At 58.2% G+C, this 16,977-nt stretch overlaps 2 protein-coding genes across 14 annotated transcripts in view; one reads left to right on the top strand and one right to left on the bottom strand.

Annotated features, from left to right (window-relative positions):
- Positions 1–9,354, top strand: part of RERE (arginine-glutamic acid dipeptide repeats) — a 464,393-nt gene extending 455,039 nt beyond the window's left edge. For all 8 annotated transcript variants that reach the window (XM_032758816.2, XM_032758813.2, XM_058443739.1 and 5 more), the window contains 6 exons: positions 250–1,628; positions 1,755–1,977; positions 2,815–3,535; positions 5,471–5,617; positions 6,142–6,322; positions 6,629–9,354. In XM_032758816.2, the coding sequence (XP_032614707.1) occupies positions 250–1,628; positions 1,755–1,977; positions 2,815–3,535; positions 5,471–5,617; positions 6,142–6,322; positions 6,629–6,662 (2,685 nt within the window). In that variant the 3' untranslated portion in view covers positions 6,663–9,354. The remainder of the gene's footprint in view (positions 1–249; positions 1,629–1,754; positions 1,978–2,814; positions 3,536–5,470; positions 5,618–6,141; positions 6,323–6,628) is intronic.
- Positions 9,355–15,330: 5,976 nt separating this feature from the next.
- Positions 15,331–16,977, bottom strand: part of SLC45A1 (solute carrier family 45 member 1) — a 104,624-nt gene continuing 102,977 nt past the window's right edge. For all 6 annotated transcript variants that reach the window (XM_058444441.1, XM_058444440.1, XM_058444442.1 and 3 more), the window contains one exon: positions 15,331–15,797. In XM_058444441.1, the coding sequence (XP_058300424.1) occupies positions 15,531–15,797 (267 nt within the window). In that variant the 3' untranslated portion in view covers positions 15,331–15,530. The remainder of the gene's footprint in view (positions 15,798–16,977) is intronic.

The following is a 16,977-nucleotide window of genomic DNA, read 5'->3' as shown; positions in this document are numbered from 1 at the left end:
CTGAGTAAAGCTAATGCTTCTTCAGAAGCCCCCAGCTGGGGTTCTCCCTAGTCGGTGGCCGTGCCCTGTCTCCTAGGGCGGGGCTGGAGTGGCCTTTAACACTGGCTGGGTCAGGGCACAACCTGTGGTCCCAGAGCCAAGCTTGCTGCTTCATCTGCGCAAACCATTACTGTGTGTCCGGCACTGGCGGTGCAGAGCAGACGGGGCTCTGCCCTCCTGGGACTTCATCATTCCCTTCTCTGACCCTAGGAGATCAGCAGGCCCAACTCGCCATCTGAAGGTGAGGGAGAGAGTTCAGACAGTCGCAGCGTCAATGATGAGGGTAGCAGTGACCCCAAAGACATCGACCAGGACAATCGCAGCACGTCCCCGAGCATCCCCAGCCCCCAGGACAATGAGAGTGACTCGGACTCGTCAGCCCAGCAGCAGATGCTGCAGGCCCAGCCCCCAGCCTTGCAGGCTCCCACTGGGGTCACCCCAGCCCCCTCCTCAGCTCCTCCAGGGACCCCTCAGCTGCCCACGCCAGGGTCCATGCCCTCTGCCACTGCAGTTCCCCCACAGGGCTCCCCCACGGCCTCCCAGGCCCCTAACCAGCCACAGGCTCCCTCAGCGCCTGTTCCCCACACCCACATCCAACAGGCACCGGCCCTGCACCCCCAGCGGCCGCCCTCACCGCATCCCCCACCACATCCCTCGCCACACCCCCCACTGCAGCCTCTGACTGGGTCAGCGGGCCAGCCCTCTGCACCCTCTCACGCCCAGCCCCCCCTGCACAGTCAGGGCCCACCCGGCCCTCACAGCCTGCAGGCTGGGCCCCTGCTGCAGCACCCAGGCCCCCCACAGCCCTTTGGCCTCCCTCCCCAGGCCTCCCAAGGCCAGGCCCCTCTGGGGACCTCCCCATCAGCAGCGCACCCTCACGCCTCCCTGCAGCTGCCAGCCTCTCAGTCGGCGCTGCAGTCCCAACAGCCTCCACGGGAGCAGCCCCTGCCGCCAGCGCCCTTGGCCATGCCCCACATCAAGCCCCCTCCCACCACTCCCATCCCCCAGCTGCCGGCGCCACAGGCCCACAAGCACCCTCCCCACCTCTCGGGGCCCTCGCCCTTCTCCATGAATGCTAACCTGCCACCCCCTCCAGCCCTGAAGCCCCTGAGCTCCCTGTCCACACACCACCCCCCATCGGCTCACCCCCCACCCCTGCAGCTCATGCCTCAGAGCCAGCCATTGCCCTCCTCGCCCGCCCAGCCCCCTGGGCTGACCCAGAGCCAGAACCTGCCCCCGCCTCCTGCCTCCCACCCCCCTACAGGCCTCCACCAGGTGGCCCCCCAGCCCCCGTTTGCTCAGCACCCCTTTGTCCCTGGAGGCCCTCCTCCCATCACCCCTCCGACCTGCTCCTCCACCTCTACCCCACCGGTGGGACCCAGCACCTCGGCCCAGCCACCCTCCTCTGGTGCGGTGGCTTCAGGAGGCAGCATAGCGGGGGGGTCATCCTGCCCACTCCCCACCGTCCAGATCAAGGAGGAGGCTCTGGACGACGCTGAGGAGCCTGAGAGCCCCCCTCCCCCACCAAGGAGCCCGTCCCCTGAGCCCACTGTGGTGGACACCCCCAGCCACGCCAGCCAGTCAGCTAGGTACGCTTCCTAGGGCTCCGGGACGGGTCAGGCACAGGTGGGCTGGTGGGGGCAAGTTCTGGTGGGAGGAAGGGCCAGGGGTGGGTCTTGGCAGGAGCTCCCAGCAAGATCTGTGGCTTTTCTCAGGTTCTACAAACACCTGGACCGGGGCTACAACTCGTGTGCACGGACAGACCTGTATTTCATGCCTCTGGCCGGGTCCAAGCTGGCCAAGAAGAGGGAGGAGGCCATTGAGAAGGCCAAGCGCGAGGCTGAGCAGAAAGCCCGAGAGGAGCGAGAGCGGGAGAAGGAAAAGGAGAAGGAGCGGGAGCGGGAGCGAGAGCGGGAGCGCGAGGCAGAGCGGGCAGCTGTGAGTGCAGGGTTGGCGAGGTGTGAGGGGGGCGCTGGTCCGTCCTGCGCCTGGGAGCCACGCTGGGCCACCGAGCTCTGCCCTTGGCTGCCTGACTTGGCCTCCTGGCAGCTAGAGGGTTGGGTGCTGTTTACACCCTGTCTCCACGCCTCTGACGGGTGCTGCGCATCCCAAGCTGCCGGGGTAACTGCGCATGGCAGGTCTAGGCTGACTCCCAGCAGTGACTGTGCGTCCTCCTACCTGAGGGCCTTCGAGGAAAGGGCCTGTCCTTCCCCTGCAGCCTTTGGGTTCATAACTTTCTAAGTAATTTGAAGGAGCCAGGGAGAAGCACAAGGGGGCGCCTTGAGAGAACACTCGAGCACTCAGGCGGTAACCAGGCCGCGAGGGGCCTCTCCAGCTGCCCTGTCTTTGTGGCCCCCTCGTGGGCTGGGTGCTGTGGTGGTGGCCAGCTCTCTGCTGTCACAGGGAGGAAAGGGCAGCCAACCCAGGAAGTGACATGAGGGACTGCCGGTGAGGTTCCTGGCCTGCTGGGCTCACTCACCCATGCCCCTCGGCTTTCACTCCCAGCCACAGCCCTCACATGTAGACACCCCATGCATGAGCTTTGTCTCACAGGGACACACTCCCATCTGGGCCTGAGGGGAGCTGTGGGCACAGGTGAGCCTGACCCTGCAGGGCCTGGACCGCATCCTGGTGTCAGGCCAAGGCCAGGGCTGGGTCTCCGTGGAGGGACCAGGTTGGCCTGTGAGAGCAGGACCAGGCCCACCTCCGCAGTGTGGACCAAGCGGAGACCCCAGGCGCTCGGGGGACCCCTCACGCTTTCTTTTCCTTCTGCAGAAGGCGTCCAGCTCAGCGCATGAAGGTCGCCTCAGTGACCCCCAGCTCAGTGGTCCTGGCCACCTGCGGCCATCCTTCGAGCCACCACCAACCACCATTGCTGCCGTGCCCCCCTACATCGGGCCGGACACACCTGCCCTTCGGACTCTGAGCGAGTACGCCCGGCCCCACGTCATGTCGCCCACCAACCGCAACCACCCCTTCTACATGCCCCTTAACCCCACGGACCCCCTGCTGGCCTACCACATGCCTGGCCTCTACAACGTCGACCCCACCATCCGCGAGCGGGAGCTCCGGGAGCGGGAGATCCGAGAGCGGGAGATCCGGGAGCGTGAGCTGCGGGAGAGGATGAAGCCGGGCTTTGAGGTGAAGCCCCCAGAGCTGGACCCCTTGCACCCAGCCGCCAACCCCATGGAGCACTTTGCCCGGCACAGCGCCCTCACCATCCCCCCGACCGCCGGGCCCCACCCTTTTGCTTCTTTCCACCCGGGCCTGAACCCCTTGGAGAGGGAGAGACTGGCCCTGGCGGGCCCCCAGCTGCGGCCCGAGATGAGCTACCCTGACAGACTGGCAGCCGAGCGTATCCACGCAGAGCGCATGGCATCGCTGACCAGTGATCCCCTGGCCCGACTGCAGATGTTCAACGTGACTCCGCACCATCACCAGCACTCACACATTCACTCCCACCTCCACCTCCACCAGCAGGACCCCCTCCACCAAGGTGCGTGCCCCAGCATGGCAGGTGAGACAGAGGCACGGGGAGGGGTGCAGAGCCTGATGAGTGACAGTCACCATCCAGGAGCGGAAAGTGTTCTTTTCTGAACAGATCCCTCATTCCTGGCAGTTCTTAGAAGAGCTCAGCATCCACTACCATCACGGTTTTGCTGTGTCACAGTCTCTCCTCGGCCCCGCAGCTCTCCAGAACTGCAAGGCCTCAGACAGCTGCAGCACACGGGTGAAGCCTGGGTTCTTGGCCCTGTGCCTGGGATGGAGGGAAGTGGCCTAGGCCCACAGGGCAGGGTAAGGGCAGCAGAGCAGTGTCATGTGGCCTTTGGAGCCAAGGAACGTACAGATGAGGCGCTGGGCTACTCAAGGGTCGCTTAGTGAGAATTAAAAGCACAGTCCTCTTCCCTTGAGGAGCGAGGCTGGGCAGGCCTCCTGCTGCCTTTGGCTGAGTTCTCCGAGCTGACCCAGCTGGCCAGGGCTGCCCAGTCCTGTCCACCCTGGGAGTAGGAGCTCCTTAAGGCCGCTCACTGACCAGCTGTGGGGAGGCTGCTCTGAGGCAGAGGCAGGCCCAACTGGCATCCTCACTCCCTCTGCAGCCTGGTGAGATGGCGCAGGAGGGTGGCTGCTGTGCTTATGAGGAGGTCCATGGGACTTGGAGTACAGGTCCTGTGGTACAGCCTACGTGCAGGGCTTCTTCACTGGCCACCCTCCATTGTGGGGCAGGATGACTAATAGAGCAGGACCCGGAGGGAGGGCAGGGAGCCACCTTGCTTGGAGGCACCAGGCGCCTCCCCTGCGCCTGTACCCAGTCCTGGCATGGGAGAGCACTAACCATTGCCATCCTCATATCTAAAGCTCTGTTGGCACCTGGTGTAGACCTTACAAGCCTCAGAATAACCAGCGTTGAGGACAGGTAGTCATTTGTTCATTCATGCATCATTCATTCAGCAAGTGTTTACTGAACCCCTGGGATGTGCCAGGCACAGTTGTAGGTGCTGGCAGAACCCCTGTCCACATTTACCTTCCAGTTTGGGGAGATAGTTGAAAGATGTGTGCCAGGTTGTGAGAGGTGGAAAGTGTATGTTCTGGAAGAAAATAAATCCAGAAGAGGGGATTAGGAGAGCTGGGGGCAGGGGCATTGTGGCAGTTTCGAGAAGGCTGTCAGGAGAGGTCCACTGAGGAGGTAGCAGAGACATGGAGGAGGTGAAAGGGCGAGCTGTGGGAAATCGGGGCAAGAGCAGCCACAGAGGCAGAGGGGGGGTTCCCAACCTTCCAGGGACCCCAGGGCACCATGGCTGGAGGTGGCAACCCTGAAATCCCTGCCAGCGCCCGTGTTGGCTGGAGCTGGGGGATAGGAGGTGAGGGCAGTAGGTGGTGCGGTGAGGTCAGATCAAGGCAACGTTCTGAAGAGAGAGACACAAGATTTGTGCCAGCAGAGAAGAGAGGGCAGTGCTGGGCCAGGTCCCCACTGCGCCACCCACTCTGCTGGCCGCCTTTGGGTTCTGCGAGTGAAAGGCAGGGAGACAGCCCTGGGCAGGGGGTGCCGGCCCAACACCTGCTGGCCCAAGGCTGTGTGTTCCTGTGACCTGACAGGCAGAGGGCAGGCCCAGGTGGCCGGCGAGAGGGACCCTGCTGATCCCGGGTCCTCAACAAAACTGATCTGGGATTGCCTGTTAGGGGCACTCCACAAGGGGACGAGGAAGTGCCTGCGTCAGCGGTGGGCTCGTCATTTCTCTCTGCCTCTGGAGCTCTTGCTGAAGGTGGAGGCAGCCACTTTAGGGCAGGGCCACCTGCAGCCAGGTTGTGCATCCAGCCCTGGTGACCAGGAGCCATCCTGGGCGAGGAGGAAGTCATTGGCCATTCCAGCCAAGGGGGACAAACATTGAAGAGCCGCACGCCGCCTCCATCTGTCGTTTTGTCCTTTCCTTAGGTTCAGCAGGCCCCGTTCACCCACTGGTCGACCCCCTGACTGCCGGCCCCCACCTGGCTCGCTTCCCCTACCCACCTGGCACTCTCCCCAACCCTCTGCTTGGACAGCCGCCCCATGAGCACGAGATGCTTCGCCATCCAGTTTTCGGTAAGACTTGCCCTCCAGGAGGGGCGGGGAGGCTGTGTGAGAGTTGGGTTGGGTTCTGGTCTGCTGTCTTCATTTGTTTACTCATTCATTCATTCATGCATTGAGCAGGTGGGTTCATTCCTCCTGCATGCGGGGGGTCCGTGGGGGAACAAGCCTCCTGCCCTCTGGGGGCTGTCTGGGGTAGGGGTCATAAATGCATCAGCCTTGCTAAGAGCCAGGACTGCAAGGCCGGTGAAAGTAGCAGAGGGGGCTCATGGCAGGTCTCTGAAGGAGGAGGGCTTGGGCTGAGGCCTTGGAGCATGCGGAGGAGGGGCCGGGCAGGTCCAGGCAGAGGCACCTAAGGGCACTTCCTGCCTCCCCAGAGGCTCTGCCCTCCAGCTGTCTGCAGAGTCTGGGAGGGGCTGGCTCCTGTGTCCGAGCTGGCACCTCTCCTGTGCTCTTTGCCGTTTGCTGTGCCTGTGCCACCCTGGTCTTGGCCAGTCCTGTGGCTATTTCTGTAGCGCAGGTTGTTTTGTGTTTGGCAGGCACCCCCTACCCCCGAGACCTGCCTGGGGCCATCCCACCCCCCATGTCAGCAGCCCACCAGCTGCAGGCCATGCACGCCCAGTCGGCCGAGCTGCAGAGACTGGCCATGGAGCAGCAGTGGCTGCATGGACACCCCCACATGCATGGTGGCCACCTACCAAGTCAGGAAGATTATTACAGGTGAGGCGGGGTGCTGGGAGGGAGTGGAGGGGGTATCTGAGCCCAGGCTCCCACCAACCCCCCATGTGCCCACGGTGCTTCTCCCCTAGTGCCCAAGGCCAGGCTCCTCCCCCTCAGCCTGCTGGGCCCTAGAGGGGACATTGTGGAACCACGGTGATGGGAGAAACAGAGGAAGGGGGAGGTGTTGGGTGGGTAGGTCAGCTACACAGGAGGCTGCCTGGCTGTTGTCTTTGGGGTTGCCTCCAGCCTGCCTGACTGCCTGCCTAGGCCTGAGACTAAATACACTTTCCTGTTTTGTCTTTCCAGTCGACTGAAGAAAGAAGGTGACAAGCAGTTATAAGTTATTTATTTGTTAACGCTGGCTGTGGAAACCCCAGTTCTTGGGGGGAGAAACAGGACTTTTTACATACAATAGGAGTTGCAAAAGCAAAAAGAATATCTTCTAAAGATTTCTTTATATATTTAAAAACCCACAACTAAAAATGTATCCACATAATAGTGTTCGTTTGTCGAGAGGATTTCCTGAGACTGGTTTGGATCTCCCTGCATGACAGTCCCCCAGAAACTTAGTGAGTCCTGGACTGGACTGAACATCCAGAAAGCTTCCCTGCAATCTTGGGGTTTGGCTTTAGTTTTCTTTTCCTTGATTTCTCAGTAGGTGCTAGAATCCAGTTCACACCCTTCACTGTGCGTGCAGACACACTGACACACTCCACCATGAGTGCTCCAGAGCCCGTGAGGCTTTTGCAGATCGGGGGCATAGGAATTTGGAATCCAAGAGCTATAATTTTTAAAAAAATCTTTTATTTTAATACATTGTAGGAAATCTTCATAATTTGAGAAGGTTCTGCAGCATGGCTTTTTACGTCTGTAAATAAATAATTTTAGAACAGCCTTTTTTTCTTCCATAAACTACTATTGTGATCTATTTTTTCCAGCCATGTCACTAATTGTGAATTCCTACCAACTATTGACAGAATACAGAGTTGATTTTTTAATAAAAAGTTATATATAATTATCCCTTTAATTAAAGGGAGCAAAGGGGCGTTCCACACGGACAGAGGCTTGGGCCGAGGCCTGGTCACGGCAGCGAGCATCCAGGGTTTGCAGGGACGATGTGACAGACTCTGTTTTCTGCCTTGCGTGTCACTTGTGTCTGCTCCTAGCCTGTGCTCTGCCGGCAGCGCAGACATCTGCTCCATCAGACCTCTTCCATTTTGCACAGGGAGTGCAGGAGGTGAGTATTCACTTTCTGTTCTCCGGTGTCACTGTTCTGTTTCCACGGGATGGAAAGCGCATGGGCCTGTGTCCATTGTAGATTTCCTTCTAGATTTGTATGTACACACACTTGATTGTTCTGGATGAATGTCTTTTTTAATACTCTGAAAATTTCATCATCTAAGAAAATGATTCCGTACAAGTAACTCAGCGCACGAGCGACCCAGGACATATGCCTGCCAAAGGGATCTGTTAGAAGGCTGCCCTCTCATGCGCATTGTCACTTGGATCTTGTGGTGAGGACGGCCCCGTCTTTCTTGCCACAGATTGAGGCCACTTTTGAGCAAGGGAGATCCTGGAGTTAAGACAGGTGTTGGGGGCAGCCTGTATTTTACCCTAGGGGCAGGTCTGCATGGTGACCCCACATCGCACTGGTAAACCATTTGAGTCCTACTCTTCATCCTGGAAGTAGGAACTGGAGTCCCACCCACAGTGCAGTCAGAAAGCAGGCTGCGTGGGGGCCACTTCTCAGGAGGCCAGGCCCTTCTGAGCAGAACTGTCCTGGAGAGAGCCTGCCCTCCTTTCCGGGTCACAGCCGTAATGCACTTTCTCCCAGGCTGAGGGCGGGCTGTTCTGGGGTGTCTGCCCTCTGTCGGCCCTGCTTCCTGCCAGGACGTGGCCTCTTCCAATGCTTTTCTCTCAGACACTTGACGGCTCTTTTGCCATTGTGCTGGTCTCATCCCAAGAATCGTGGGACACAGACCACACTGGGTCGGCGGACACAAAGTCCATCCGGGACCCAAGCCGCAGAGGGAGCAGGAAGAGATGCTGATAGTTTGATCCAGAAACCAGCAGGTACTGGCTCAAATTCAGGTTCTGGAGTCAAATAGGGGCATTTCCAGTTTCTCTTAAAAACCGTGTTTGGTTTCAGTTGGGATAGGATTGTTTTGTCTGTTGAAAATGTTTCTAGTTTTTTTTTTCTTTCATTTTTCTCTCATTCCATTTCTGCCTTAACTTTAGTTTCTTAACGGGAGGCAAAGCTCACATTAACCTTTTGTCATGGGACTTCAGGCCACATTGGCTTGGAGGCATTCGTTTCCTTCTGGGGTGGGGACAGGCCCTCATGGCAGGCTCGTTCCCGTGGCTCTGAGCGAGGCCTCTTCCTGCAGGGCTCCCAGACTCCTGCTTCCAGGCCCCCACCTTCTCGGCTTTTGGTTTTTCTTTCTTTCTTTTTGGTAGAACACAACATCTACCATTCAGTTCAACCTTCTTTATTTCCTCCTCTGGCATCCATTTTTCCAAAGAAGAGTAGAGTCCTCTGAGGTCTGTGCTTGAAAGCCGTCCGAAGGTGTTCTTGTTAGCTTTGCTTTTCTCCCCGTATCCCAAGGCGAAGCACTGAGATTCTTCCATCTAAAAAACCCTCGACCCGAAACCCTCACCAGATCAACTACAGTTTGTTTAGGAGGCCCTGACCTTCACGGTGTCTTTGAAGCCCAACCACTCGGTTTCCTTCGGATTTTCCTCCCTTTGTTCGGGGTTTGGTTTGGCTCCTCTGTGTGTGTCCGTATCTTGTTCGATGTCCTCGAGATTGAGCTTCACTCCACTGCGGCAGAGGCAGCGTGCACACTCGGATTTGCTATGTTTCTATATATCTTGAAGCTAAATGTATATATGAGTAGTTTGCCATGAGATAACACAGTGTAAACAGTAGACACCCAGAAATCGTGACTTCTGTGTTCTCTCCATTTGAGTATTTTGTAATTTTTTTGAAATATTTGTGGACATAAATAAAACCAAGCTACACTACAACCCCAGGGTGTCTCCCGTGCACGGTCTCATTCCTGGAGAGTGGGCGGGGGAGCCTGGCTGTTACCCCAGGTGGGGAAGGGGCACAGGGAGAGTCGGCTATTCCCTGCTGCTCAGGACCCTGTTTGTGTCCCAGAGCAGCTTCCAGAAACATCCTCTGTGTGGGAAGAGGCTTTCCCTGGTGAGGGTGCCATCTTTCTTTGGAGGCTCCCCAAGCAGCGGGATGGGCCCTAAGCGGGCATTGGCACTGGGGCTAAGAGCATCTTCCCCCATCCCTCGCCATTCACCCCACACTTCTAATCCGTGGGCGTCACCAGCGTGTATGGGCATGTGGCACCCTCCCTGCTCAGGAGAGACGTCAACCGCCCCCATCCTAGCGGCCTCCTGCCTGGCCCCCATCTGCCTCTCCGAGGCCTGCCAGTGCCCCCACACCCTAACCCCCTGCCCAGCTCTAGAGCTGCACTCCACGTGGAGGATGCATCCCAGGCCTAAGGGGCTGTAACCCTCCAAAGGGGCTGCAGGCAGCCTGCAGGGTGTGGACATGGCCACAGGGGGGCAGGCGTTGGAATTTGCGCCGTGGCTTCAGAAACTGTCCAGGGCATTTTCCCGAAGCCTCAGGATTGTCCCCAGAAATGTGTGTCCACCCCTTGTCATCTGGGATGGGGCCATGAGTTTCTAGATGTTTTGGGACACGGGGCAAGAGCAGCCCAGAAGGCTGACTGTTGGTAAACTGCCCTCAAACCAGGCAGAGTCCACCACGTGGCAAAGACTTGGGAAGCAGCAGGCAGCAGGCACCAGGCACTGCCTCACTCAGGACCTGAGAACATCGCCATGCAAGGACCTGAGTGGCGCACGCTTATGACGGCCCTCGAGGCGAGCAGCAGGGGTCCTGCTCAGCAGCGTGGCTGACCAGGGCACAGGGATAGGCCTGCGGGCGGGCCACGGGAGCCCCAGGTGGCTCTCAGCCCAGGTCTTAGTGGGAGGATGGCATTGGGGTGGCTGGGAGAGGCTGGAATCCAGGCGCCGTCTTTGTGGGTCTCTGGGACTGTGCCCCTTAGGAAGCTACAGGGTTTAACAGGTACAGGTCTGTGAAGTGTAGATTTCAGGGTGGTTAAATGATTGGACCCGCCGGGCGCGGTGGCTCACGCTTGTAATCCCAGCACTTTGGGAGGCCCAGGTGGGCGGATCGCGAGGTCAGGAGATCGAGACCACGGTGAAACCCCATCTCTACTAAAAATACAAAAAAAAAAATTAGCCGGGCGTGGTGGCAGGCGCCTGTAGTCCCAGCTACTCGGAGAGGCTGAGGCAGGAGAATGGCGTGAACCCGGCAGGCGGAGCTTGCAGTGAGCCGAGATGGTGCCGCTGCACTCCAGCCTGGGCGACAAAGCGAGACTCTGTCTCAAAAAAAAAAGATTGGACCCAAGCGTCTTGAGATACTAGGTTCATGCTACAACAAGGCCTCATCAGAGCTGAGCAGCTTCTCGGGCATGAACAGCTGTGGCCATTGTCACCACTCTGCCACGCACCCATGTGAGGAAGAGGGCCAGGAATGCTAACCAGACATCTGCTGGGTGGACGGGGCGGAGGGAAATGATGCTGTCCTCCAGCAGCACCCCCAAGCCAGGCCCTCGCCTCTTCCTGCCCCAGCGACGTCCCGCATGCCCTCAGCCCCTTTGTTCCTGGAAATGCATCCTCAGCTTAGGCATGGTGGCTCAGCAGCCCCGCTGGTTCCACTGCAGGTGGGCTAGGAAGATGGCACTTTGCAGGGCACGGTGTAAGTCCCAGGGCCTTAGCACAGTGTAGGTATGCAGCTGGGTGTGTGGCTGCATTGTTAAGTGTCCATGGTAAGTCTAGGGAGGGGGAGACCTCACTTAAGCGTCACCTGGGTAAGTCAAGATCACGTATGTGAAGGGCAAGCATGCACCATGGAGAGATCAGCAGTGGCCTCCCACACACACGAGATTGCAAGCTTCCAGGCCCTCAAAAATCAGCACTGGTGAGCTATACAATTGTGGATGTGATCAGCTGATGAATGGTGTTGGGGGTGGGGGGGGTCAGGGCCAGATCCCTTCTGTGTGGAAGCTGAGGAGATGTGGGGACCCCTCATCTGAGCTAAGAGCCCTCACTAGCCCCAGCCTGACCACACGGTGAGACCCAGCGCAGTGTGACTGGGCACCAGCACAGACTTCAGTGACCACCATCAGCCTCACCTGACCAGCCCAGAAGGCTCGGGTACATATCTGAACTCAGAGCTTTGAAATCAGAACCAGCTACCCAGATACTGGGGATGAAGCTGCCAGGCCCCAAGACCAGTGGAAAAGTCTGTCCTGCACTGGACCCCTGGGGTCCTTCCTGCTGCCCAGTGGAGACCCAGGAACAGCAGGGTCCTTGGCCTCCCTACCTCCTCCCAAGGAGGATCTGCCAGATAAGCCAGCCAAGGGAGGCAGCCACGCATTTGGCCATCCAGTTGGACTGATATGGGCTGCAGGATAAAGCCAGCCCTTTCTGGTTCATAAGGTTCCTGGACCTCCTGTTAGAAGGCAGGGCCTGGCTAGAGCTGGCATCCATCGTGGATCCCCAGGGGGCCAGGAACAGCCTCCTGCTCAGCCCCTGATGAGCTCCAGCCGCGGATGCCTCACCGGGTCCTCTCGGAGGCGGCATTGTCAGCCTTTGACAGTCTCAGTATCTGAGGTCCTTTCCCTGAATCCCCACTGGGTTCCTAGCTGCCCTGGGATCCTTGGCAACTCAAGTTCTGGGCCCTGGTTCTCTGCTCCTCCAACTCAAGGTGGCTTCTCTAGTGGCTGTCTTTGTCAAGAGTGGTCATTGTTTCCTTTTGACACCTCAGGGACCCAGGCTGCAGAAGTCCCCCTGTGTCTCCCACAGCTCAGTTCTGTGTATGCACAGGCACCCGGGCCCCTTCTTAATGAACCAAGTTCTGTGTGGAGGGCACTTGCTCTGTAGATATTGGAGGGATGGATGGATGGAGGGAGGGAGGGATGGATGGAGGGAGGGAGGGATGGATGGACCCTGCTGGATGGATGGATGGATGGAGGGAGGGAGGGAGGGAGGGATGGATGGATGGATGGACCTTGCTGGATGGATGGAGGGAGGGAGGGAGGGAGGGAGGGATGGATGGATGGATGGATGGGCCCTGCAGGGCAAGGTTCCTTGCTGCCAGTCCAGATGTGCTGTTGGAAAGTGGGTGTGAAGGACCAGATAGAAGGACCTTTTGGGTTGACTTAGGAAGGCTTCCCAGGGACGCCTCTGCTGGGCACCTGGAGACCCTCCCTTCACATTCTCTTGGCTGTGCCTGCCGTGTGGGCCCTGCAGTCCCTCTGACTCCAGCCCTGGTTGACACCATCTTAGAAGTGGGGAATGGGGCTTAGGGGATCAGCTTCTGGTGAACCCCTAGGGTTTGAGTATCCATTGGAGTAAATTAAAAACAGGCCTTTAGGGCACCTTTTAGTTGTCCCAGAGAGGATTCCTGAGGCCATTTCTTGCCTATCCCACTGTTTTCTGGGCACCTGACCACCCAGCCCCCTCCATCCCCTTGGACCCTGCTGCTGGGCAGCTGTCGAACAGAGTCCATCTCCATCCTGGCCACCAGGTGGCAGTCGTTACAAGGCCCAGGTGCTTGCCCTGGGCCCGCGGCCACCGCAAGACCTGTGGCCCTGGCGTAGGGGCGACTCAAGGCCCCCCTGGCGATGGTGAGGAAGGCTGGAGGGTTTGACAGTGAGCATTGTGTAAGAGATCCGACGTTTCCCGGAGGCAGGCGGCCGGATGGGCGGGTCAGAGATCAGGCATCTGGATAGGCCCCAGCAGAGCGGTGTATGGAGATGGCTCGGAAGAAGGGGCTGAGTGTGGGCAGGTGAGGCTGATGGCTGTGGGCAGGCAGGGCGGGCACGGCTGTGAGATTGAGGGCAAAGGCCTTGTCTAGAGAACAGGAGGTTTCTTCTGTTCTCCGCTTCATCCCCCAGGGCTTGGGAGGTACCCGGTAAGAACTCAATGTTCCTTGTGTGGAAGAGAATCCCAGGATGGCATCAGCAGTGGATGACTTCCAAGAATCACAACTCCCGTAACTAACCGTGCCCCCACTCCCCAAAAAGCCCCCTGGGCAGCTGCTGGGGGGGTCCTTGTGTGCCATGAAAGTACCCACCCCCAGTTCCAGACACCTGCTCCTTCCCTCTATGGATGCCCTCCACCCGCTCCCTGCTGAGGATGATACATCACGCCCCATGCACCCGAGTGGATTCTGCAGACACACTCTGAGCAGGTGCAGGGAGAGCCAGGACCTCCCGACTGCAGGGGGCCCAGGCAATTGTCAGTTCTTGCATATTCCAGGGAAATCACCTCTGTTCCCCCAGAAACCTGTAGCCCAGCCTGGTGAGTGTGGGAATGCCCCTTACCCATCCATCCATCCCTCCCTCCCTCCCTCCCTCCATCCATGCAGCGAGGGAACTGGGGGCTGCACAATCCCAGACCAGGCCCAGCTTGGCGACAACAGGGACCCGGCTGTGACCCCTCGTGGCCATTAAACACCATGCATGGAGGAGCCCTCCCAGGCCTCTGAGAAGGGGCCTCGCTTGCAGCGTCAGGTGATGGAAGATGGTCAGAGGCCAGATGGCGAGGGACTGCCACACTCACGAGAGCTTTGCCAGGTCCATAAAGGGACACTGGGAGGCAGTGGGCACAGCCCGGGCAGACCCAGGCCCAGCGACGCCTGCATGCAGCAGGCACATGGTGGCCATCTGTGGAATTAACCCTTGGCGGATGGAGGGGGAAGAATGACCCGAACCTTACCCTCCAGCCCCTATTCCCTGCCTGTGGAGTCAAAGGGCAGGATGGGCACTGGCCAGCCTCATCGGCTCCAACCTCTTTGAGATTTCAACTTTTGGGGCATTTTACAATCCGAGCATCTTGATGCCTATGCTCCCTCGAGCCTGTCAAGCAAGTGCTCACCTCAGAGATCACTCCCTGGCTTCATCAGGGCACTGCTCAAACGGCACCTCACTACTGAGGCCACCCAGACATGCCACTGCCACCCCGTCCTCCTTCCCTGCGCTTGCGCTGCACGGAGCCTCAGCGAGCCACGTGTATCCCTTCCTCTCACATCAGTTCCAGCAAGGCAGAGTGGACAGTCATAGCTGGATTCCCAGGCCAACCACTGTCTGCCACACCCAGGCACTCGCTGGATATCTGGAGGGTGGATGAGTGGATAAGAGGATGGATGGATGGATGGAGAAGTGGATATTTGGATGGGTGGATGGGTGGATATGTGGATGGATGGATGGATGGATGGATGGATGGATGGATGGATGGATGGATGGATGGATATATGGAGAAGTGGATATTTAGATGGGTGGATATGTGGATGGATGGATGGATGGATGGATGGATGGATGGATGGATGGATATATGGAGAAGTGGATATTTAGATGGATGAATGGGTGGATTGTGGATGGATGGATATATAGATGAGTGGATATTTGGATGGGAGGATATTTGGATGAGTGGATGGATGGTTATGTGGATGGGTGGATATGTGGATGGGTGGATATGTGGATGGGTAGATGAATGAATGGATGAGAGAATAAATGGATGAATGAACAAGTGAATGAATATGAGGCCTTCTGATCCAAAAGACCTGTATGCTCTGACTCTACCTTGGGATGAAATGTACAGAATGTATGGTCCAGTTAGACCAGGCTCACTCTACCTCAGCACGATTGACATCTGGGTCTTGCTAGCTCCTTGCTGTTGGGGCGGTCCTGTGTGCCGTGGGAGGTTTACAGCATCCCTGAGTTGTGACAACCAAAGCTATCTCCAGACTCTGCCAGATGTCTTCCTGGGGGTGGGGGTGGGGTGGCAAAATTGCCCCTGGTTGAGAACCGTCGAATTACACCTTTACTTCCAAAAAAAGATTCTTACAAACCTCCCCCTGCCCAAGTCCTCGGGGCGGCGGGGGGGGGGGGGGGGTAACTCAATCCCATGGGGACCTCTCAGCCACCGGAGAGCAATGCCTAGAAACCATAGGCTTTGCCGCTGTCATTTATTATTTTATCACATATTTACATTCCAGTAGGCAGCCTGTCCCCCTGTCCAACAAGGCCCTTTGGTCCTTACTGGTCGGCCTGCTCCAGACCCCCAGGTGCAGGTGCGTGTCCAGAGTTGAGGCTCCGCGATGTCAGACGTTCAGCAGGAGGGGCCGGTGTTCCTCGTCTGCAGCGTCGCTGGGAGGAATTTCATAAATGACAAACAGGGAGGAGTACAGGCAGCCCAGGAAGGACACGAGGCTGGAGAAGTACATCACCCCATTGGCGCTGCCCACAGCCGAGGTCAGGGGCCCCAGGACCAGGGAGACCAGGATCTGAGCCAGGAAGTACTGGCAGCTTAGCAGAGAGAGGTCCACGCCCATGCCCCGCCGGGTGCCGTCCGCGCTGGACCCTGCAAACTGACCCAGAGGAAGAAGCGTCAGCGAGACCCGCCGCGGCCAGCACGAGGCGACTGAGCTCCGTGTGTCCCGCGAGCCCAGGAGGCCCGAGCGGCCCACGCGTGGCAGCCTCACATTTTTCGGCGCCAACATGCACAGGGAGTTCGGCCAAGAGTTTAACAATATTTGTGTTCTGAGCGATGACGACAGTGGAAAGAATCCATGACTAATGGGGCAGAGGGCTGAGCTCCCACAGGCCGAGGTGGCCGGAGACACTTTCCCGCTCAGCACTTGAGCTCTTCCCCGTCCTCTCACCCAAAGAAAACCAATCTGCCCACCCAGGCGGCTGCTCCACTCCTGCCATCCCCTCCTTCACCTTTGTCTAGGATGGGACCTGCCCCACACCCCAAAGTCCTCTGCACATGACAGCCTCTGGTCCTCTATCTGAGGCTCCGAGGTCCTCGTGGCCTCCAGCTTGGGCACGTCACTCACTCTCCCTCCCCTGCATGCCACGCTGGGGGACAGTGGCTGACAGTGTGGTCTGTGCAGAGTGACGGTGGGGAGCGGTGGCATGACTTTCCCTCACTTGGCTCCCCCAGCACCAGCTGGCCTGCAAGGTGCTGCGTGAGTGGGCATCGCTGTGACCTGGGAGCCTGGGCCTCCCCTGCAGCTTCCCTGTACCAATTCTACCCCCATCAGAAGGGCTGTGCTCAGGGCCAGCCCAGGTGAACTTGTCAGACTCCAAACTCCCTAAAACAAATCAGGCCCAGGCCTGGGGGAGGCAACTGAGGCATGAGATTAAAAGGGAGAGAGAGGGCCGGGCGCGGTGGCTCAAGCTTGTAATCCCAGCACTTTGGGAGGCTGAGGCGGGTGGATCACGAGGTCAGGAGATCAAGGCCATCCTGGCTAACATGGTGAAACCCCGTCTCTACTAAAAATACAAAAAATTAGCCGGGCGTGTTGGCGGGCGCCTGTAGTCCCAGCTGCTCGGGAGGCTGAGCCAGGAGAATGGCGTGAACCTGGGAGGCGGAGCTTGCAGTGAGCCGAGATCGCACCACTGCACTCCAGCCTGGGTGACAGAGCAAGACTCCGTCTCAAAAAATAAAAAATAAAAAAAAATAAAAGCGAGAGAGAGAAACTCAGTAATCCAGGTCACATTTCTTTTCTTTTCTTTCTTTCTTCTTTCTTTTCTCTTTTTTTT

Source organism: Hylobates moloch, unplaced genomic scaffold (genome assembly GCF_009828535.3).
Source record: "Hylobates moloch isolate HMO894 unplaced genomic scaffold, HMol_V3 SCAFFOLD_9, whole genome shotgun sequence".
NCBI lineage: Eukaryota > Metazoa > Chordata > Mammalia > Primates > Hylobatidae > Hylobates > Hylobates moloch.
The sequence above is the reverse complement of the archived record's forward strand: the minus strand, read 5'-3'. Positions and strand labels throughout refer to the sequence as shown.